General features: G+C 48.2%; 1 protein-coding gene across 4 annotated transcripts; it reads right to left on the reverse strand.

The window, feature by feature from the left end:
• Positions 1-285: 285 nt before the first annotated feature.
• NPHS1 (NPHS1 adhesion molecule, nephrin) lies at positions 286-20,445 on the reverse strand. Of its 4 annotated transcripts, none has more exons than XM_066242495.1 (29): positions 19,929-20,445; positions 19,625-19,840; positions 19,427-19,549; positions 19,102-19,230; positions 18,519-18,600; positions 18,046-18,149; positions 17,733-17,860; positions 17,473-17,644; positions 17,127-17,284; positions 16,743-16,887; positions 16,517-16,641; positions 14,715-14,901; positions 14,401-14,530; positions 14,058-14,230; positions 13,464-13,604; positions 13,243-13,383; positions 12,591-12,712; positions 11,327-11,402; positions 11,072-11,228; positions 10,841-10,992; positions 8,452-8,563; positions 8,187-8,368; positions 6,047-6,103; positions 4,248-4,373; positions 4,095-4,119; positions 3,913-3,988; positions 3,678-3,771; positions 3,472-3,587; positions 286-1,221 (listed from the first exon to the last, which is right to left on the reverse strand). In XM_066242495.1, the coding sequence occupies exons 1-29, from the start codon at positions 20,140-20,142 to the stop codon at positions 1,090-1,092; spliced, it is 3,795 nt and encodes a 1,264-aa protein (XP_066098592.1). In that variant the 5' UTR covers positions 20,143-20,445; the 3' UTR covers positions 286-1,089. The 4 variants fall into 4 exon arrangements, with proteins under 4 accessions (XP_066098592.1, XP_066098591.1, XP_066098593.1 ...); XM_066242494.1 differs by having other exon boundaries at positions 11,327-11,498; XM_066242496.1 differs by lacking the exons at positions 19,427-19,549; positions 19,625-19,840 and having other exon boundaries at positions 11,327-11,498.
• Positions 20,446-22,253: the final 1,808 nt, after the last annotated feature.

Here is a 22,253-nt window from a genome sequence, read left to right on the forward strand (position 1 = left end):
ATGGAAATAGATTTCTCATTTATCTTTTCCTGCTATTTAATATAATATAAATTAGCCTGACCTGTGGTGGCGCAGTGGATAAAGCGTCGACCTGGAAATGCTGAGGTCGCTGGTTCGAAACCCTGGGCTTGCCTGGTCAAGGCACATATGGGAGTTGATGCTTCCAGCTCCTCCCCCTTCTCTCTCTGTGTCTCTCTCCTCTCTCTCTCCCTTTCTCTCTCCTCTCTAAAATAAATAAAATTAAAAAAAGAAGAATATAATATAAATTATCTTCCCATGCTGATTTATTATGGAGCTTGTTTTTAAATTCACCTTTATTGAAGTACAATTTAGGTACCACACAATTTACTCATCTTAACTGTACAGTTCAATGATCTTTGACAAAACTATACAACCATGTAACCACCACCACAATCATGATATGGAACACTTCCATCATCCCTCCCAAAAATTCCCCATTCCCTTTTGCAGCCAATTCCCTTTTCATAGCCCCAGATAACTACTGATCTATTCACTATAGATTAACTTTGCTTGTTTCAGAATTTTTGTAAGTAAAATCACACAATATGCATTATTTTGTCTAGCTTATTTTGATAATCTATTTTATTTTTATAGAGTATTTCTGTTTACATGTATGTCATAGTTTATATATCTTGTTTTAGATAACTATGGAAAATAATAAAACAAGTAGGATACAACAATAATTCATAAATTCTACTTATTATTAGCTATTTCAATGTAGTTAAACTCAAATGAGCTGATTTTTTAATATGTAGTTCACACTTCTGAAAAAGCATAAAAACTCTCAGAAAATCTTTTCATTATTGAAATGTCTTTTACAATTCAGTGTCCCTTTGGAGAAATTTAATTTCTATAGCTAACACCAAGAGGAGTCTTGTTTATACTTTAACACCAGCTTGAATCAATTTTTGTTATTTACACACACCCTTACATGACTTCTCCTGAATAAGTTCAGTCCCTCTGTGTCTTATGGAGCTCACTTAATGAGCTCAACTTGGGCTGGAATGGAAAGGACCACCCACTGAAATGTTATATCCTGAGGTGTAGGGAAAGGTGTTGAGAAGCCTGTCACACCAGATGTCCCCTCAGCTCAAAGGGTAAAGAATCAGGCTCCATAGGGTCCAAGTCTTCTGCCACCTGATCATAGACTCTTCTTGGGTCCTTATATTTGTCCTCAGGCCAGCGGAGGTCATAGGAGCCCTGACAAACAAAAGTGAAGTTAGAACCATAGAAAGTTTCCCTGTGGGTTGTCATTGCAACTCTAGGGGATGCACACTCATATTCAACTTTCCAGAGAGTAAAAATGTTTTACTTCCAATTATGAGGGAAATTCCAACATATAAAAAGAAGAGGGTGATTATAATGAACTTCTATCACAAACTCCCTTGGACCCATTACCTAGCTTCAGTAACATTAACCTTTGGTCAATCTTGATTTACCTATATTTCTATATTCTTATCATCTACCCTCACTAACTTGGTTATTGTTAAGAAAGTTTGATATATCTCATGATTTCCTGTTAGGAAGGGAATATAAGTGTCAGATATATGAAACGTTTAAAAGCCCATGGTATCAGCTATGGAAATTGTGGAATGTGAATCATGATTCTGTTAGTCCTGTGATTTGTCAAAAACATTTCCTCATCAAAATAGAAAAGAAAAAGAAACTGTGTAGGTGGTCCTTACTGGGGATGTGCTTTGCCCTAAGATTGGGAGAAAATGGTTGTTTCAGCTCAGCAAATTTTACAGCAGATTTTCCATGGGCCACATATGACCTGCTGTCTACTGTTTTGTGCTGTCCAAAAGTTAAAATTAGTTTTACATTTTTTAAATTTATTTATTCATTTTTAGAAAGGAGAGAGAGGGCGAGAGAGAGAGAGAGAAAGAGAGAGAGAGGAGAGAGAGACAGAGACAGAGAAGGGGGGAGGAGCTGGAAGCATCAACTCCCATATGTGCCTTGACCAGGCAAGCCCAGGGTTTCAAACTAGCGACCTCAGCATTTCCAGGTCGACGCCTTATCCACTGCGCCACCACAGGTCAGGCCTCTAGCTTTACATTTTTTTGATTGCTGGAAAAGGCAGAATAATATTTGTGACATGAAATTCAAATTTCAGTGTCCCCCCCAAAAAAAAGTTTTATTAGGACTTAGCCATACTCATTTATCTACATATTATCTATAGCTGCTTTTACACCACAAGGCAGGGTGTAGTAGTTTTGAGGGCAGTATGTCCTGAAAATCCCAAAATATCTACTATCTGGTCTTTTACAAAAAAAGTGTGCAGACTGCATTTGTGAGGGCACATGTGGTTCAGCACCACGGACAGCAGTTATGCTTGTTAAGTCCACCCTGGTAGGAAGAACAGCGCCCCATCTGGGACAACGTTACCGAAGGAAATCCGTCTCCCAGAGGCGCCAAATATCAGCCAAGGCCACAACAAAAGTCAGGGTTCTGCCCCACCTTCCCTACTGCGGGGTAGTTGGTGGGGGTGAGTTGATGATTAAAGTGCCTATCTGTTGTTTTTGCCTGTCCGCTACCATACTCATGTCCCTCTGTGCTCTCTGTCCGTCCCCAACTCTCAATCCAGTGGTTTGAGAGGGGCTGGACCCTGCTCTCTGATGCCATGAGTAGGCACTGATGCAGACCTGTGTAATCAGCATATTTCATCCTCTGCCTCAATGGTTCGTTCAGTGATGAGTATGTGACCCAAGCAAGACCAGTAAGTGTCAGCATTAGGGCTTTAGAGCTATTGGAAAGGATGCATTTTCTTTCTTTGAAGATTTCCAATCTAACCAGATACAAACCTGGATTTCTGGTGACATATTTAAGGAGGAAATTCTTGGTCCGGCTGTATGGGCCTGAAGGCAATTTTGTGCCTTGACTTTTCAACTGAATGAACCAATTTTTTTTTTCTTTTTATGTCTCTGATTAACCAGTGTAGTGGAGATAACTAACTATCCAACAAAATGCATACCTTTTTTCCTTCCACAGTAATATAACTGTAGTGAAACTGTCAAGCTAGATTACATTTCTCAGCCTCCTCTATAGTTAGGTGTGGCCATATGACCATGGTCTCACCAGGGGAATGATCAGAGTGTGTCATTTCTGGGCCTGGACCAGAAGGCAGGGTTTTGCCTCCATCACACTCCCTGGTAGGAAGTGGTTCACTGGTTGAAACCCCCAGTGAACTGGTTCATCCCTGGAAATCTGGATGATGTCCTAGGGGACGGCAGAGGACCACAGTGAAAATAATGAGGATTGTGTAATAGCCGTGTGCAGCAGGGCCACTCACCTCTGACTACTATGTGAGAAAAAGAAATTGTTTCCTTTAAGCCACTGGGTTATAACCAGGCCTGTCTGTTATAGTAGCTAGCCTACTCTAACTAATATAAGTAGTGAGGCATGGGTTTCTGCACTAGCAGGAAAGACTTCTGCAGATACAAATCTCCTCACCATTTGTGCTTCATCGTAGAGGGGTCCCCAGACCCCCGGTGGGGCATACAGTCCTTCTACCTCATCATATAGGTGTCCGGGAAAGGCCATATTTTTCTCTTCAAGACCTGTGAAACCTGGAGTTGGAGTGAGGAGGATGATCAGGATACTCAGTCAGATGTCAGGGTATCTATGACTGGGGGAATCCTGATGTGGTCAGAACTCACCTCTGGAATAAGGTATCTCCTCCAGTGTTGGTGGCAGCTGGGGACTGAAATCCTTCATAGAGTAATAATATGGCTCTACATTTGTTGTGCTAACCTGTCAACACCCCCCCAAAATAAGAAAACAGAGATAAGGTCTTTTCCGTCCTCTGACTCGAAAGGTCAGTAACGATCTGAAGCTGACGGAATCTGAGTCATTGCCAGTCTGTCGGTGGGCTGTCGGGGGTGCCCCACTCACCGTGGAGCTTGGACTGTCCTGGTCTCCAATCCATCGGCTCTCCTCGTATTCATTCCTGGCTTGGTCCTCCTCTGACCTTCCAGGATGGAGGTATGGAGGGCGGTTTGGTGTTGATCCTCAGATACCCGTCACCCCAAACCTCCCCCTCAGAGCCTCTCTTACAGGAAAATATCCCCACTTACCCTGCTTCTGTCTTCTCCGAGATGCCTGAGGGAAGTAGGAAAAAGGGTTATAACCCCAGCCCAATTGTCCCTGGGAAATCTTCAATATGCAAAACCCCCAAAGGTCCCTGTCACCCTTCGGCTTCAATCCCAGCAGGGCAAAGGTCTCCTCACCCTCAGCCTGACACCTCAGTCTTCCCCTTCGCTGCCAGAGGAATCCGCCGACACAGGAAGCGTTAGAAAGTAGCAGGAGACCCCCAACAGCAAACAGCACAGGCATCAGGGGCAGCTCTGAGGGGCCTGAAGTGGAAGGTACCTCCTTCAGTGAGCTCAAAACAACTGGCTCTAGGCCTGAAGCAGGGTTTTCTGAAAAATCCCATTCTGACCAGGTAAAGACCCTCTTCATAGGTCAGGGAAGCAGATGGGCAGAGTTTCCATGTCCATTCCTTACCACCCCAGGGCAGGTAACTCCTTCTCAAGTCAAGCGACTACCAGAGGGACAGAGGGTCCTACCTTTGCCCAAGTCTCATGCGTGATCTGGTCTCTTCTAATATCTCCAGCCTTGCCCACCAACCATTGACCTTGGTATTAGACCCTCCAGCCACACAAACTAACCACGCTATTTTCAGAATCAATGAAGCAAACTTGTACCCCTAAGCCTTGGAATAGTCAAGTGTCTGTATTTAAATGTCCTTTCTTCTCAACTTTCATTCACCCTTCCAACTCCATCTCAACTGACTTCTTCTTGGCACAAACTTACATCGCAGACACTACCAGACTCCTCTGTTATATTCCTGAGGACAAGACTAAGTTCCTCTGAGTAGACATCTGTTCAGCATTCATTCTCCATATTCTGCTAACAGCACTCATTTCCCTTTGAGGAAACAGCCGCTCCCCCGCCCCTCAGTCTGTATGGCTCTGCCGGAATCATGGAGAACACATGGCCCAGCCTAGCCAAAAACAGCACCCATCCCTCTTTTCACAGTGATTGGTTCAGACAGCAGCATTTGACCCAAGGTGGATTTTTCCTAAAATATTTAAGACTCTCCTAATAAGTGGGATGAAAGCTGGACATGTGTGAGAGACTTCTTTGTACCCTTGCTAAAAGCACCTGAAAAGGAAGCCATCAGAGATGAAGGAAAAGTTGAGAGGGTGAGAAATAGATCCTTGGTGAAAATTTTAAGCACCTGAATCAAGCAACACTTGAAAATTTTAATTTCATGAGCCAAGCAATTAATTTTATTGCTGAGAACAGCCAAATTTCTATCATTTACAACCTTCTTTTCAAGCTCTGAAGGGGACTGTTTGAAAAAAGGTCATATTCTCCCTGTATCCAGCCATACTCCTGAGTAGTCCTCTCCACAATGACTTGGAGTTGAGCCATGTCGCTTGCCTCTGCCACTGAGACAATAGCAAATATGACAGAATCAGAAGCTTGAAAGATGCTTGTAAATCGAAGCTTGCCCTCTGTTGCTGCTCTCGGAACTCCTGTGACCACCTCCATGGAGACAGGCCAAGGAGAGACATATGGCCCAGTTATCTCCACTGTCCCAACCAACAAGAGCCTATGTCAGACATGTGAAGAAGAGGCCAACCTGGACCAGCCAGTCCCAGCTGAGCTGCCAGCTGAACGTAGCCCAGGCCAGAACTGTTCAGCTACTCATAGAATCATGAGAAATAATGTTTGTTGCTTTAAGTGCTGTGTTTAGGGTGGTTTGTTATACAGCGAAAGCCAACTGATACAGGCTCTGTATGGGGCATGAAATTAGCTTATTTCAAAAATTAAGTTGAATTAGGAAGAGAGAAAATTTGCCACATCCAGACAAGATGAAGAACTAAGGGATCCAGATAGGGTTTACAGGAACAGAGCTAAGTCTTAAGGGACTGTGTCCATAAGACAGAGGAGGCAGGGTTAGAAACCAGAGAGTCTATTCTCAGGGGAGAGAGGGGTCTGCAGGGGGTTGGGCACTTGCCTGCAGGCTGCTCTGTGGGAAGCTGGTGCTCAGGTTCTCTAGAAGGCTGGTCCAAACCTGGGGGGTGAATAAAGAGATTGTGAATTAACACTAAAAATCTGTATAAGCCTTAAATATTTCTCAGTCTCTTTTAAGCTTTTTATCCCTTCTGAGACTCGTGGGAACTGGTTTATTGCTTTTTAGGAATATTTCAAGAAGAGCTGGAAATTGCTGATAAGAATGGCCAGTCCAATGCTTATAATAATAATAATTGTTGATGAGTGCTTTATAGTGTGCAAGGTTCTTTTAACTGAATCGTCAGTTTTCCAGGTTAACTAAAAAAGATGCTGGTTCTCAGGATCCCTTAATACAGTTATAAGTTCAAAAGCAAGAAAGATGAGTGTAGTACTTTGTGCTTTAGTTCATAAAGACTGGAATGGGGGAGACAATAGGGAATATTGTAGGGATGGGAAAGGGTCCTTATTTCCATGAGTAAGAGGTTTCGCTGTCAGAAAAGGGAAGACAGAGAATGCTTTCACGGGGCAAAATAAACAAAAGTGACAGGGGGCATTTCTTAAAAATTAGCATTTACATAGCACTCACTTTGTACAGGGTGTGTTCTAAACACTTTAGATAGAGTAATTCATTCAATCCTCACAACTGTCTGAGATAGACTTTACTTTCAGAAACTGAAGCACATCTTATCTTTAGATACTGTGGCTCAAAGAGGTTTCACTGAGTCTCAAAGAGGTAAAGTCCTTGCCTAAGGTCTCACCACCAGGACTCTGCAGAGCTGGAACTGGAACACAGCTTGTGTGAACAAGGCTTTGTGTATTGTAATTAACCACTAAAATACTGATTGGTCTGTCACAGGCAAAATGTTCTCCTTAGTCATATTTAAAGAGCTGGCTCATTACATCAAAGTTGCTGAATTTATTGGCCTAAACTTGTTCATAATACTACCTTATTATCCCCTTAATGTAATGTTCTTCTTTCATTCCTGATATTGGATAACTTGTTTCTTTCTTTCTTTCTTTCTTTCTTTCTTTCTTTCTTTCTTTCTTTCTTTCTTTCTTTCTTTCTTTCTTTCTTTCTTTTTGCCTTGATTAACTTTATAAATGTATTGTTCTTTCCAAAGAAACAGCTTTTGATTTCATTGATTTTTTTCTATTGTTTTTCTGATTTTGAGTTCACCAATTTGTTCTTACCTTTATTATTTTCTTCATTGTTTACTTTGTGTTTAATTTGCTCTTCTTTTACTAGTTTCTTTTTTTAATTAAAAAATTTCATTGATTGATTGATTTTTAAAGAGAGAGAGCGAGACAAACATCAATTTGTTGTTTTAGTTATTTATGTATTCATTGGCTGATTCTTGTATGTTCCCTGACCAGGAATCAAACCCACAACCTTGGTGTATTAGGAGGGTGCTCTAACTAACTGAGATACGTGGCCAGGGCCTTTTCTAGTTTTTTAAGATGGAAACTTACAGTGTCAATTTGAGGTCTTTTTTTTTATTTTGATTTGAGAGAGAGACAGCAAGGGAGAGATGAGAAGCATCAACTTGTAGTTGCTTCACTTTAGTTGTTCACTGATTGCTTCTCTTATGTGCTTTGATCAGGGGGCTCAAGCCAAGCCAGTGACCCCTTGCTCAGGCCAGCAACCATGGGATCATGTTGATGACCCCACACTCAAGCTGACGACCCTGCACTCATGCTGGCAAGCCTGCGCCCAAGCCGGAGACCTCAGGGTCTGAACCAAGACCTCAACATCCTGGATCAACACTCTATCCACTGTGCCACCACTCAAGCAATTTGAAGCCTTTAAAAAAAATCTATTATGAGCACTTCCTGTTAAGCATTGCTTTAGATGCACCCCACAATTTTCATGTTTTCAGTTTCATTCAGTTCAAACTGTTTTCTAATTTTCTTGTCATTAATTGAATTCAGACAGCATAATTCATTGACTAAAATCTAGTCTTTGGAGATCATCTGCCTTAGTTTCTATCTCATCTCTACCTCCCTGCAGGTGTGTGACCTTTGATAACATCCTTAATCTCTCTGGGCCTCAATTTCTTTATCTGTAAAGGGGAATAATAGTACTGACTTCACTATATCATTTATTATGCACTCTGAGGAACCTGCCCATGACGGTCCCTTCCTACCTGGGGTGTTGATAAAGATCTGGGATCCTTTGTCAGCTAGTCCACTGTCTCCCAGGGCATTGTTGGCTAGGACCCAGACCCTGTATCGTGTAGAAGGCTGCAACCCAGTCAGTGTGAAGGTGGTGGCCTGGGGCGGTAGGACATCTATGTAGAGGAAGCCTGGGGTCTCCAGAACCTCATACCTGCATGAGAGGAAGGTCAGTCATTCAAGGAGGTGTCCCAGCCCTGTTGGCTGCCACCCTTCCCTGCCTTAACAGGGACCCACCTGATTTGGAACCTTTGTGGCAAGCCCCCATCAAAACCAGGCTTCCACTCCAGCCCCACTGAGTATGGGGTCATGCTCACGACCTTTAATCTGGATGGAGGATCAGGACGGCCTTTACAGAAAGGGCAGGGAAAGTAGTCAGAGGATACAAAAGGATTCTGGAATATTCCTTCCAGATTCTTCCTAAGAATGCTTTTAAATATACAGTCAATTCTCAGGTCCTGGCCGGTTGGCTCAGTGGTAGAGCGTCGGCCTGGTGTGCAGGAGTCCCGGGTTCGATTCCCGGCCAGGGCACATAGGAGAAGCGCCCATCTGCTTCTCCACCCCTCCCCCTCTCCTTCCTCTCTGTCTCTCTCTTCCCCTCCCACAGCCAAGGCTCCATTGGAGCAAAAGATGGCCCGGGTGCTGGGGATGGCTCCTTGGCCTCTGCCCCAGGCGCTAGAGTGGCTCTGGTAGCGACAGAGCAACGCCCCGGAGGGGCAGAGCATTGCCCCCTGGTGGGCGTGCGGGGGGTGGGGTGATCCCGGTCGGGCGCATGCAGAAGTCTGTCTGACTGCCTCCCTGTTTTCAGCTTCAGAAAAGTACAAAAAAGAAAAAAAATTAAAAAAATTAAAAAAATAAATATACAGTCAATTCTCCTTATTTGTGGAAGTTATGTTCTATAAACGTATTGTGAACATTGAATTCACAAATACCAAACATTGTTTCGAGGGAAAATGTAGGATTAGGTTCCTATAAGCTTCTAGTCACACCTTTTTTTAGAGAGAGAGAGACAGAAGGGGAGCAAGATGAGAAGCATCAGCTCATAGTGGCACCGAAGAGACCTTGAAAAGGACACTTATTTACATATGACAGCTGAAACAAGAAGGAAGAATGTGGCTTTGCTCCCCCTGGGCTGAGAATGTGCTCACTGGGTGACTCACATTTCTCACCATTCTGTTCCTGCCCCTGAGTGACTAGATCAACTGTATAATATATGTTTCTTGTAGTGAATTTTTTTTTATGTTTGTCTCACATCCATTCCCCTCATTTCTGCTGGGTACAGAATACTGAGTATCCTTTGGAGAAACATTTGCTCACATTCTCAGGCCACATGCTTCTGATAGAAGTGACTCCACTCCTTATAGGATAGACATGTGACAGGGCCTAGACAACCAGAATGTCACCTTTCCCTGACCACATGATTGATTCAGAGCTCGGAGCCAAATAGAACCAATAAATCTTTTTTTTTTTTTTTTTTTTTTTTTTTTACAGAGACCGAGAGAGAATCAGAGAGAGGGACAGACAGACAGGAATGAAGAGAGATGAGAAGCATCAATCATCAGTTTTTTGTTGCGACACCTTAGTTGTTCATTGATTGCTTTCTCATATGTGCCTTGACTGTGGGCCTTCAGCAGACCGATTAACCTCTTGCTCAAGCCAGTGACCTTGGGTCTAAGCTGGTGAGCTTTTGCTCAAACTGGTGACCTCGGGGTCTTGAACCTGGGTCTTCCACATCTCAGTTCGGCACTCTATCCACTGTGCCACCGCCCAGTCAGGTGAGCCAATAAATCTTAATTCTAATACTTTCATACCACTGCTAGGAGAAAAATCTGAATTCCCCTGGGAAGTCCCACAGCCCACTATGAGAAGAAGCCTAAGAGTAAAGCCAACACAGAGAAAAGCAGACTTGACAGACAGAATTCTTTTTTTTTTTTTTTTTTTTTGTATTTTTCTGAAGCTGGAAACGGGGAGAGACAGTCAGACAGACTCCCGCATGCGCCCGACCGGGATCCACCCGGCACGCCCACCGGGGGGGGCGCTCTGCCCACCAGGGGGCGATGCTCTGCCCCTCCGGGGCCTCGCTCTGCCGCAACCAGAGCCACTCTAGCGCCTGAGGCAGAGGCCAAGGAGCCATCCCCAGCGCCCGGGCCATCTTTGCTCCAATGGAGCCTTGGCTGTGGGAGGGGAAGAGAGAGACAGAGAGGAAGGAGAGGGGGAGGGGTGGAGAAGCAGATGGGCGCTTCTCCTATGTGCCCTGGCTGGGAATTGAACCTGGGTCCACCGCATGCCAGGCCGACGCTCTACCGCTGAGCCAACCGGCCAGGGCCGACAGACAGAATTCTTGATGACAGCTGAACCTAGATCCAGTGACTCCTGAAAATCTACTTTTAAGTTGCTTGGGGCAATAAGTTCCCCTCCTTTTTTTTCTTTGTTGTGGTTCCCCTGCAGATCCAGTCTCCATTAGAATGTTCAAGTCAGGCAAAAACTTCATTCTTACTCATAAACACTTTAGGAACACTGCCTACTAGTTTAGGAACACTGCCTACTAGTATGGGGTCAACTGAAGGCTCGGGGCTTGACCCAGGGAGCACCCTCCCGACACCCTCGCAGCCTCCTCCCGCCATACTGATGCTGACGAGTTGAATGTTGGTGTGGTCTGAGCCGAGGGGGTTGGTGGCTGTGCACGTGAACAGGGCATAGTCCTGAGCTGCAGAAACGTTGGCAATCGTCAGGAGACTGCTGTGGACTCCACCCTGGTGGTATGTGTGCTCTGTGTACCTGGAGAGGACATGTGGCAGGAACTCAGGGACAGTGACTGGGGTTAGAGGAACCAAGTTGGGGCTAGGCCTGGGCTCACCTAGGATCCTGGAGATCCAGAGGGACTCCATTTTTAGTCCAAGTAAAGACAATGTTGGGGACACCTCGGGCACGACAGTGAAGGGTGGCAGAACTGGTGCTGTCTCCAGCTGCAGCCACTTTAGTTAGGGGAGTAGGATGTTCCACCTGGGGGGCAACTAAGAGGGGTTGGGGGTCAATCTGAGGTATTTGGAAGGAGGTGAGAGTTGTAGGGTTATTGGCAGGCCTTGAAGTCAAGGGGGTGGGTGTTACTCACATCTGACAACAAGACGAACCAGCCCTCGGGCTGGAGGTGCCACCCCGTTGTCCACGATGCACTGGTAAGCACCTGCCTGAGAGAGCTTGGCATTGCGAATCCGAAGATGCCCTGTTGATCCCTTTGACATCTTCTCCATGTCGTCCAGGCTCTGGTCCTCCTCCTCTTCTCCCTGAATGCCCAAGACTCAAGGAGATGGCTCCCAGTCTTGCACTAGTTCCATTATCCCCCAAACCAGGTCCCTTTTGTAACCTCATTCTCCTAGTCACAATCACAGTGCTAGCAAAGAAAACAAAAACAAAAACAACAAACCCTTCCATCCATCCATCCATCCATCCATCCATCCATCCACAGAGTCAATTATCCACCTATATATTCATATACTTATTCATCCACTTATCTATCTATCCATCTACCTCTCCTTCCATCCAGTCCTCCATTCACCCCTTTACTCATCCAATTATTTGTCTTCCTTATATCCATTCATTAGCCCTTCCATCTCTCTACCCATCTGCCTTATCTATTAACTCATACATGCACACACTCATAAATAAATGCAGCTGTTCATCAATTCATCTATTTGTCCATTCATTCTGTCACAGACATCTTTACACTGATGGAGTATATATCATCCATTTACTTTTTTTTTAAGTGAGAAGAGAGGAAATAGACAGATTCCTAATATACCCCTGCTGGGATCTACCTGGCAACCCCATCTAGGGTGATGCTTCAGTACCAAACTATTTTTAGCACCTGAGGCTGATGCACTCAAACCAACCAAGCTATGCTCAGTTTCCGGAGCCATGCTCCAATCGAGCCCTTGGCAGGAGGGGAAGAAGGAGATAAGGGAGAGAGAGGTGTGTGTTGGGGGGGGGGAGAAGCAAATGGTCACTTCTCCTGTGTTCCTTGACTAGGAATTGAACCCAGAATTTCCATACTCTAGGCCAACACTCTATCTACAGAGCCACTGCCAGGGCTCATCTGTTTGTTTATCTATTATTCCATTTACTCATTCATTCATCCACCCAACTGTGCAGCCACTCATTTACCTATCAATCTACATATCCATCTACCTACCTTCTCACTCATTTGTTTATCCACTCATTCACCCATTCACCTATACCATTCAACAGTTAGTTCTTTGAGAATGACCTGACAAGTATACAGTTATACATATCTATATAACCCTTCTTCCCAAGGAGCTGACAGTTAAGAAACCACATTGCCCAGTCCCACCTCTATTTACCAAAAATTGGATCCTCACCAGTCTCTCCCAAGTGAACATCTCTGGAAGGATAGGATTGGCATCAACAGTGCAGACTATGTCTACAGCACCCCCAATATTCACCTCAGTGGGGTCCTGGAGAGCTCGAATGGTGGGAGCATCTGCAGGAAGAGGCAGGGGTTTGGGGAAGGCATTTGGACTCAGGCTATGGTGAGAGAGGGTCCCTGGTGGGAGAGGTGTCTTAGTGTCCAGGGAAGTTGTGAGTATGACACAGTCTGCCCTTTATGTGGAGCTTTTGAAGTAATTCTCAGGGTTAGTGACATTGTCCCCCCTCCACTCTACTGTGCCTCTGTGGCCTCTGTGGTGACAAGAGTAAGTAGGGTGGACTTCTAGAATTGCATGGAAGTGGGGCTTCCACAGTGGGCTTGGTGGGAGTAACTCCCATGTATGTGGGTCCTCTGTCTGGGAAGATTCTATGCAGGATCTCTGGTGGGCAGTGTAGCCAAAGTAGGCATGGTTCCATTATGGCTGGAGCTCCCAGAATGAGAGACCTCCAGGATGGGTGAATATCCCTGTGTAGGCAGAGCTTCCACAATAAGTAGATTCCAAAGTGGGCCTGGGTGGATGTGGTTTCCATGGTGGATGGGGCTCCCAGAGCTGCCTAGTCTCCTAGGTTGACGAGGGGGCTCACAGTGGACATCCAGGCGCACTAGGGCTTCAGCAGTGCCCTCCGAGTTCCGGCAGTGCAGCTGATAGAGGCCATCGTCAGCGCGGGTCACATTCCATAGCTGCAGAGCTCCCCCAGACAGGATGCGATGGCGGGGCCCACCAACTGGGGGAGGCCAGGGTGAGGGGCTTTCCAGGAGCCCCCTTTCTGAGTACCTGCACCCCTCTCCAGGCCCACTCCCAAACCTGGACTGAGGCGGTAGCCACGGAAGGTCCAGTTGAAGGCCTCAGGGGTCGGGTTGGCGGATACGGACACGGGCAGCAGTGCTTTGCCCTGCTCCACTGCGGTCACCACAAATACCTGCTCCCCCAGGAACTCTGGTGGATCTGTGTAGGGGGCGCCATTGGGAGTCAAGATTGTTGTTAAGTTTGGATACCGGAACGAATTTGAGATCAGGTACAGGAATATACGGTTAAAGTCGGGGTTGCAATTATATAGATTCAGGGTTGTGAACAAGGTAACAATTAAGTACATAATTGAGCTTGGGGTTCATGTTCAAGATAGTGGTTAGGGCCCAATTTAGGAAAGGGGTAGAGGCCAGAGTCAGGTTTAAGGATGGAAAGGGTGTTCAGAATGAGGGTCATGGTAAGGGGTTAGAATAGAAGACAAAGGCAAGATGGGGTTTGGGCAGGATAGGAATTGGTGCAGGGTTGAGGTCAGGATAAAGGTCAGGAAAGTTTTAAGGTTTAGGATGGAGGTCAAGGACAGAGCCAAGGTGAAGACCCGAGTGATACAGGATCAGTAGGGAAGCAAGAGGGGTTCCAGGCCGGAGCACATACACAGCACGTTGATTCGGTAGAAGGCGCTCACGGTTTCCTGTAGCTCGGTGCTGTGGGCGCGGCAGGTCACTCGGTGGCCGTGGTCACCTGATGACAATCTCAGAAGGACGCTCCTGGCGGCGGCAGAGCCTTTGAAAGGGGCACTCCGGGGCGGTGAGGTTACACCTTCCAGCCTGTGGACAGGGCAGGGGTGATGGGGTCATGTCAGGGCCAGCCCGGGGGTGGGAGCAGAACCAGAGGTGGGCTGGACACTGGGCGGGGTAGCAGGCAGGACGCGGGCGGGACTGGGGAGGTAAGAGGGCGAGGCCAGAGCCAGGAAGGGGCGGGGCGCGCGCGCTCTCACTTCTCTCCCTCCTTGTCCCAGGACAAGTTGACCGGAGGGTTGCTGCTAATGCTGACACACGTCAGGTTCAACGCATCCCCAGGACGCAGCGCTGACGCGTTGGCCAGGATCGTCACGTTAGTTGGGGGAACTTAAGAACGGGTCGAAGAGCGAGGCTCAGAGGGGAAGAGGAGGCCGTTCCTTGACCGGCCCTGAGGAACCCTGGTCCTGCTGCGCCCAGTGTCTCCCCCGAACCCCCGCCCCGCCCCCGGCTCTGGCTAAGCTATCCGCCACGGCCAAGCCCTCCCGCCGACCCCGGCTGTTCCAGCCCTCACACTGCACCACAAGCTGCGTGGACGCGCTGAGCTGGCCCGCCTTGCATGTGAACTTGGCTTGGTTATCCGACGGGCCTGTGATCAGCACCAGCTCACGGGAGAAGGTGCTCCCAGACTTCTCCAGATTTCCCAGCTGCACCCGCCGCGGCTCCTGGGGCACTCGCGGTTCGGTCACCGTGCGCGAGTCCTGCGGGCCAAGACTGACTAGAGGACCGCGGGTAGCCTTACCATTCCCCACCCACCCCGAGAGGCCCCTTTGGCAGTCACCAGCCCAAATAAAGCCTTTGTGTGGTGAGGAAAAGGCGCCTTCCTCCGTGGGCACCTTGCTAGGCAGAGAAAGAGACTGGAATTGATCACACTCAACCCAGAATCTCTCCACCCTAACTTGGATCTCTAAATCCCGCTGTTCTGCTATCTGATCCCTCCTGCAGTCCCAGCCTCACCCCACGCCCTGCCTTCTCTGCTCCCCGGAGGACTGCGGTTGTTGGTGCCCTCTGCCAACCGTCAGGGTCATTCCTCAAAATCCATTCCAGCTACATTTGCCAAACACCAAACCCCAGGAAACTCCCTTGGCATTCTCAAGCCTTTCCCAGAATTCCTTCATTTTTTCTTATCCTTACTCTTTTTCTTAAAATTCCCACTCTCCCCTAAACTTTCCTTTGATCATTCCTAATTGCATGGTCTTTCCACAGACTTCTGAACCTTTTTACTAGAATCTTTTGTGTGTCCCAAAGCCTTGGCGTTTTTCCAGAATTTCATCCAATTAAATCGAGTTCCATTTCATTTTATAATTCCTACTCTTTCTCTCAGAATTTCCACTAGCTCCCTAACTTACCAACATCTTCCCAAAATTCTGTCAGAATTTCTTTTAATTTTACCAAAATTGTATTTACTTACCACCTAACTCCTAAGAATTCAATCTAACATTAATTGATGGATTTTCATTGCTCTGTGGAATTCTTACTCTTTCCCTAAAATCTCTGACATTTCACCTGAACTCTTGAGATTTTACCAGAATTTCCTTTAGAAATTCTAGATCCAGAAGGAATCCTGATCCAGAATTCCTTATTTAAGCTAGAATTCTTACTGATTTCCCAGAATTCCCAGGACTTTCCTAGGATTCCATTTAATTTTTTTAATTAAAACAATTTTTTTATTATTAATTGTACTGGGGTGACATCAATAAATCAGGGTACATATGTTCAAAGAAAACATGTCCAGGTTATCTTGTCAATCAATTTCCATTTAATTTTTATGGCGTGGCCCTGTCTACTTGGCACCGTGGTAGAGCCTCCGCTTTGCGTGTGAATGTCCCAGTTCCATTCCTGTTTAGGGCACTCAGGAGAACCGACTGTCTGCTTCCCTTCTCTCTCTCTCTTTCTCTCTCTCTCTCTCTCTCTCTTTCTCTCTTCCCCTCCTGCAGCCATAGCTCGATGGGTTCGAGCAGGGCGCTAAAAAAATAAATAAATAAATCTCGGTTGCTGAGCAACGGAACAACGCCCAGATGGGCAGAGCATCGCCCTCTTGTGGACTTGCCGGGTGGATCCCGGTCAGGGCGCATGCAAGAGTGTCTCTGCATCCCCTCATCTAGCTAAAATAAAAAAGAAAATAAATAAACAAACAAACAAATAAATAAATCTTAAAGTGTTTGTGTCTTTTCCAATTCCAATTCCAATTCAATACTTCAGTATTTTTATAAAAATTCAGGTTTTTCCATGATTTCCCAAGACTCTGGAGGAGAGACAGGGCTTCATCTTTTCCCCACATTCCTAGCCACCCCACAGCCCTTGTTTGGCACTGACCTTGTACCAGGTGAGGGAGGGGTCTGGGTTGCCTCCAATGGCCAAACACACCAGCCTCACTCGGGTCCCAGCCCGGAGGGGCTGCCGCGCTGGGGGCCCCTCGATCCACAACTTCTGGGCAGGATCTATGGGGACAGACAAGAAGAGTGGCTTTCTCTCTGGGTTGAGGCCTGGGAGTGGGGTCTCTAAGGCAAGGGGCTTCCCCCAGGTGAGGATGGGTGCTCACATTTCACATTCAGGGTCAGTGACTTTTTGAAGGTCTCCTTAGTAAAGGCCTCACTAAAGGCCTCACAGGTGAGGGTCAGACCATTGTCCTCCCGTCGCGCCAGGAATGTCAAATTGGACATGGAGATGTGGCCACCATGAAGGCCCTGGCAGGGAAGAGCTTCAGGCTGGGGACCAGGGCACCCTCATCCATGTACCAGAAGCCTGAGTCCATTCCATACCCCAGCAGTGACACATGAATGATCTCCACCCCCTCTTTTGTCAGACCCAGGAGGTCCAGGCCCCAGTCCATGCTCCCCAAGACCAAGGTGTTCTCTCCCAGATCCAAGAGCCATGCCCTCAGCTCCCTCCTCCCTGAGACCCAGAAGGCTGGCCCCTGCCTCACATCCATGACCGTCTCCTCTGTGGGCAGCAGCTGCCGCCAGCCCAGCCACCATCGCAGCAGGACCCGTGGGCGACTGGACTTGGTGATGCAGGAGAGCGTCACATTCTTGTTCTCAGACTGGGATGCAGACCCCAGGATAGTGACGGCACTGGGGGGGACTGCAGGAACAGTGGGTAGAGGAGAGATACTAAGCTGGGCTGGATGCCTCACAGGCCAGCCCAGACAGGCAGGAAACTGGGGACAAATGATGAAGTCTTTGGCATTGGACAGGCATGATTTGGGGAACACCAACAGATGGTTCTCTGGTGTGTGGACTGACAGATGGGCAGCTGGCACCAGGACTCACAGGTAACCTGTAGAGTGACCCCGCGTTCCTGGATCCCTTTAGATACACTGTTGTGAGCCTCGCAGCTGAGCCTCGCCCCGTGGTCTTCTGGCCGTATTATCATTACTAGCATGCTTCGGGCCACCGCCTGAGCATGCTCCGTGCCCCATGCTGTGGACATGGGCTGGCCATTCTGGAGACAGGAACAGGCCTGGGCCAGCTTAGGGCCAGCTCCTGGCCCCTACCCCTCTCCCCATCCTCATGCCTACATTTACCCTCACCTTCAGCCACTGCAGTGTGGCTGGTGGGTTCCCTCCTCGGGCCACGCACAGCAACTCCAAGTTCTGCCCTGCCCGCACATGCCCCTCATCCAGGCCTGGCCACTCAATCACAGGGGGCTCTGGGGGGACTGGAGAGGAGCAGTCACTTAGTGGCCCGGGGAGCCCACGCATTCTTTCCAGACTCCATAATCTGCCTCTGAACCCTCATGTCTCTCTTTGAGAGGCAGAACCATTCTAATCCCTGTGCTCCCCCAGGAACCCACTTCCTGTTCCCCACCCCCCGAGCCCACAGCCGACCCAGTTCCCCACTTACACAGAACATTCATGGTGACTGAGACCTTGATAGGGGTGTCCAAAGCTGGGCTAGACCCCTCACAGAACAGTAACTGCCCATTATCCGAGCTCTGGGGTATCACCCTGGGTGGGAAGTTGGGGTTCTAAAGTCAAGAGTCATTATCTGACATTTGGGGAGCTAGAGTAAAGAGGTCCCCACACCTGGTCTACGTCTCTATACTGATTTCCTCTAGGATCTGGAGTTCCATGGAAGAGATTTGGGGAATCAAGAAGGAGAATTGAGGTTCCAGAATCCCATATACATGGCTAAAATCTTCATACTTGATACTCTGGAACTGGGGTTCCCATGAAGTTTTGGAGTGTCAGAGTGAACAACTGGGTCCCAGATATTCCTATTGGACCCAAGTTTCCATGCTTGAATCCCTGGGACATGGGGTTTTCATGGGGAAATTTAGGGGTCAGGCTAAGGGTAGGGCACCCCGAGTGCCGTACCTGGCAGTGGCCTCTGTGGTGAAGAGTTTCTCCTGGGACCCCTCATTCACATTAGTAGTGATGTCAGAAACTATTTGTCCACCTTAGGGTACAAAGGGGGCAAAAAGGAGTCCAGATTCCTTCCAAGAGTATCCTGGGGATTATGGCCCAGAAGTCGTCAGGGTGAACATACTACCCTGTCTTTCCTGGTTCTGGAGGAAGCATTAGCTCTATTCCTTATACACATTCAAGCTTCTTTGAATCCCAGAGTCTTCAGGGCTGGGTCCTGGGCCTCTCCCATCCTTGCTGGGTATATCACCCACACCCTTACTCAGCTTCTCATTTTTGCACCAATGATGACATCACATTTCTGGAGCCTCAGCCTCTTCCCTGAGTCCCAGACCAGCAGTTTGTGGTCTCCTTGGTTCCTTTCCCTGGATGTCCCCTCCCATCCACCAGATCCCATGCTGGCCTCAGCACCTCCTCAAGCTTCTGTTCCCATCTCAGGAGTGTCATATTTTCTGGGGCTCCTAGGAGGCCACTGGGCAGGGACACACTGCCCCCAGGGGTCTCATACTGCCCCCAGCAGTTCACCCAGACTCACTCTGAAGGAAGGTGATGTCAGGTGCTGGCTTTGCATCTCCAGACACACAGCTGACCGTGTACTCCTGCCCAGCTACCCACGTCACTGTGCTCCCTGCCTCAGGCGTGAGCTGAAGCATCTTGGGGGGCACTGGTGAGAAAGGGTCTAGGGTAAGCCGCCACCATCGAGGATATGAGAATTTGGGCTTTGAGTCTCATTGCTCATGAGATGAACTCTGTACCCCCGATTTGAGGAAGGAGAGGTTGGGGGGTTGGAGTCCTGGATGCTGGAGTAGGAGAGGGCTAGAATTCCATACTCATGGGTCCTGGGGGTCTCTCACCCATACCCAGAATGGAGAGGATCACTCTGGGAGACACGAGCTCAAGCCCCGTCTCTGAGCGGCTGACCTGGCACTCATACTCTGCATCGTCACTGAGGTCACATGCTTCAATATGCAGATGGAATTCACCTGCAGTAAGGCCTAAGGTCAGGGCCATGGTCAGCTCCTGCTGGTGGCTCAGGGTCTCAGGCTCTGATCCCTTACCTCTAGTAGGGTCCCCTTCTAGGTGGTAGCGCGGGAAGCCAGGGATCCTAGGATCAGGGCCTAGGAGTAGTCCATCTTTGGCCCATTGCACTGCACTGCCAGGGGCACTGACCCCACACCGAAGCTCAGCAGCAGCCCCCTCCACCACCGTCATGTTTTCAGGCAGAGCCCAGAAGCCCCTGGAGGCTGAGGCAGGGATCTGCAACTGGGCCAGGCCTGGGGACACAGGTAAGTCAGCTAGAGAATGTGGGAGGGAAATGAGGGCCGCTCATCACTAGGGTCACAAGGCTAGGATCCCACTCACCTGTGGTCAGCAGTCCCGTGAGGAGCAAGGTGGAGATCTTAAGGGCCATTCCATGTCCTCTGCCTGTGGCTCCTGCAGTGCCCACTACCTGCCTCCTGCATCTGCCTCTGGCTTTCTCTGGGTCCCTCCCCCTGTGTCTCTGTCTCTTGCTTTTCTCTTTGCCTTTTTTTTGCCATCTGTCTTCTTCTCTTTCTCTGTTTTTCTCTCTTTCCATAAGTCTGTCTCTCTCTCTCTCCTTCTCTTTTCCCCCTTGTCTTTCTGTCTCTCTCCCTGCCCTAAGTCCCTTCCACTGTCCCTCGTCCTGTCTTTCTATTTCTCTCTCTCTAAGGCTCACTCTTTCTCTCTAACTTTGTCTCTCCTTCCCCATAAGTCTCTATTTGTCTTTCTTCTCTCCTGCCACCTCACCCTCTCCTTTCCTCTTACCACTCACAGCCCCTCAGGGAAGAACCCCTGCTCAGAGTCCAGCAGGCCCCACGAGCCAAGGAGAGCAATGAGGCTGATGAGGTCAGCGGCAGAGTTGAGCTCATTCTGGGACCCAGCCTGACCCTGTCTTCTCTCAGGAAGCCTCTGGAGTCTCCAGCTCCAGGCCTCTGCTCTGGGCTCCTCCTAGCCCAGCTGGAGCATGAAATCCCCTGTCAGCACATGCCAGGCATATTCTTTGGTGCCTCCCAGCCAGCCCCCATGACCCCAGTGGCCTGGCTTGGGTCTGGCATGAGTGAGTACAGATCAGTCCCAGGTGGTCCTAGCTTAGCATGGGGAGTAGAGAGCTGTGTTTGGCATAGAGCTAGGACTTCCAAGCTCTCTCCTGCCCTGGTACATGACCTTGGGAAGCCCCTTCCCTGAATAGACATTGCCTTCTCAGTGACTTCAAGGATGTCTGCTGGGGACTGTGCAAGAGTGTGTATGAGAGACTTGGGGAGTACAGATACCTGTGTGCATGTGTGCATGAAGTGCATGTGAGTGAGCATGCATGTGAATGTGAGGAAGGTGAAAATGAACTGTGATTTGTGAAAGCATGTGAAGAGTGTGTCAGTGCATACAAGTGTCTAAGATATAAGTGTGCTGGGGGCAGGACAGTCAGAGTGGGAGGGAGTGAAATGTAGAGTCTAAGACCCCCACCACCAAGTGTGGGTATAGCATCGAACCCAGCTAGTAACCCTTAGGGAAGGACCTTGTGAGTTCTAGTTTACATAGCTTCCCTCTGTCTTTCTGTTTCTTCTGTGTGTCTCTCTCCTTCCTTCTATCCATCTCGATTTATCTTTCTATCTTTCTCTGTCTCTTTGAGTCTCTCCTCTCTGTGCCTTTCCCTCTTCCTCCCTCTCTCCATTAGGTGGTCACGTCTCAGTCAACATTTACCCATATCACTGTCTCTCTCTATGTATTTATATGCCTCTGTGTGTCTCTGCTGTTCTGTCTTTCTGTCTTTGTTCTCATATACACCAGGAACTCAATAAGTTTTTGTCCTCAGTCATCCTTTGATTACACCTCTTTCTTTTATTTGTTACTCCTGATCAACACATCTTTGAATTTTATAACCATATGTATGCTAGTTGTTTAGCCTTCCCCACCCTAGTGTGCTCATACACACTCACATAGGATACGCTGCTTCTGTTTATCTCCTGCAGGAATTGAAACTGCCTGTTCTCCCTTCCTCATGACCCCCCCCCCATCTGATCCTCCTCCAGGAACAAAATTAGGCAACAGCCTAAGCTCCCACAGCTCCATCCTTGATGCTCCTTCTAGTCTTTCTTCTTCCTTCCCAGTATTGACTCCTTACACTCCTCCCACATTTTCTCTCCCAACTGACCCCACACCTCCTGAGGAATAGGTTGGATGCAGAGCTGGAGTTTCTGTCATCAGGGCCCTCACTAGATGGTGTCCATTAGGGCCAGGGTGTAGAGCTGTCAGTTGCTGGCCTTTAATTAGCTCAAATCTTCCACCCTCCACTTTAGCTGTTTTTCTTCTCTGGATGCTCCTGGGACTCCAGACTCTCAATGTTTCCATGCCTGTGGCTCTAGAGAGCCAGGAAAGGGAAGTGATATCAGGTATCTAGAAAAACAGCCTTACTACCTGACTTCCTCCCCAAGTCTCAGGAGTGCTGGCCCCAATCTTATCTGATTTCAAAATCTAGTTGCTGGATCCCTAAAACAGAAGCCAGGAATTCAAGGTCCCCAGATCCAGAAACCCAAACCACCAAGACTCACTCCTCTCAGACTCAGCAGTCCAGGCCACAGCCCCTTCTCTCCAAACTCTCAAGAGTTCCGGCCTCCATTCCCACTGCCGCGAACACATACGCCCACCCACACCCACAACACCCACATACAG

Source organism: Saccopteryx bilineata, chromosome 9 (assembly GCF_036850765.1).
Source record: "Saccopteryx bilineata isolate mSacBil1 chromosome 9, mSacBil1_pri_phased_curated, whole genome shotgun sequence".
Classification (NCBI taxonomy): domain Eukaryota; kingdom Metazoa; phylum Chordata; class Mammalia; order Chiroptera; family Emballonuridae; genus Saccopteryx; species Saccopteryx bilineata.

Excerpts from the sequence above, each read along its gene's own strand:
- NPHS1 (XM_066242494.1), bottom strand. The coding sequence starts at position 20,142 with ATGGAAAGAGAGAAAAACAGAGAAAGAGAAGAAGACAGATGGCAAAAA. Across the intron at positions 19,550-19,624 it reads AGAAGGGGACCCTACTAGAG|GTGAATTCCATCTGCATATT; the intron begins GTAAGGGATCAG and ends GCCTTACTGCAG. Across the intron at positions 8,369-8,451 it reads CCACAAAGGTTCCAAATCAG|GTATGAGGTTCTGGAGACCC; the intron begins GTGGGTCCCTGT and ends CCTCTCATGCAG.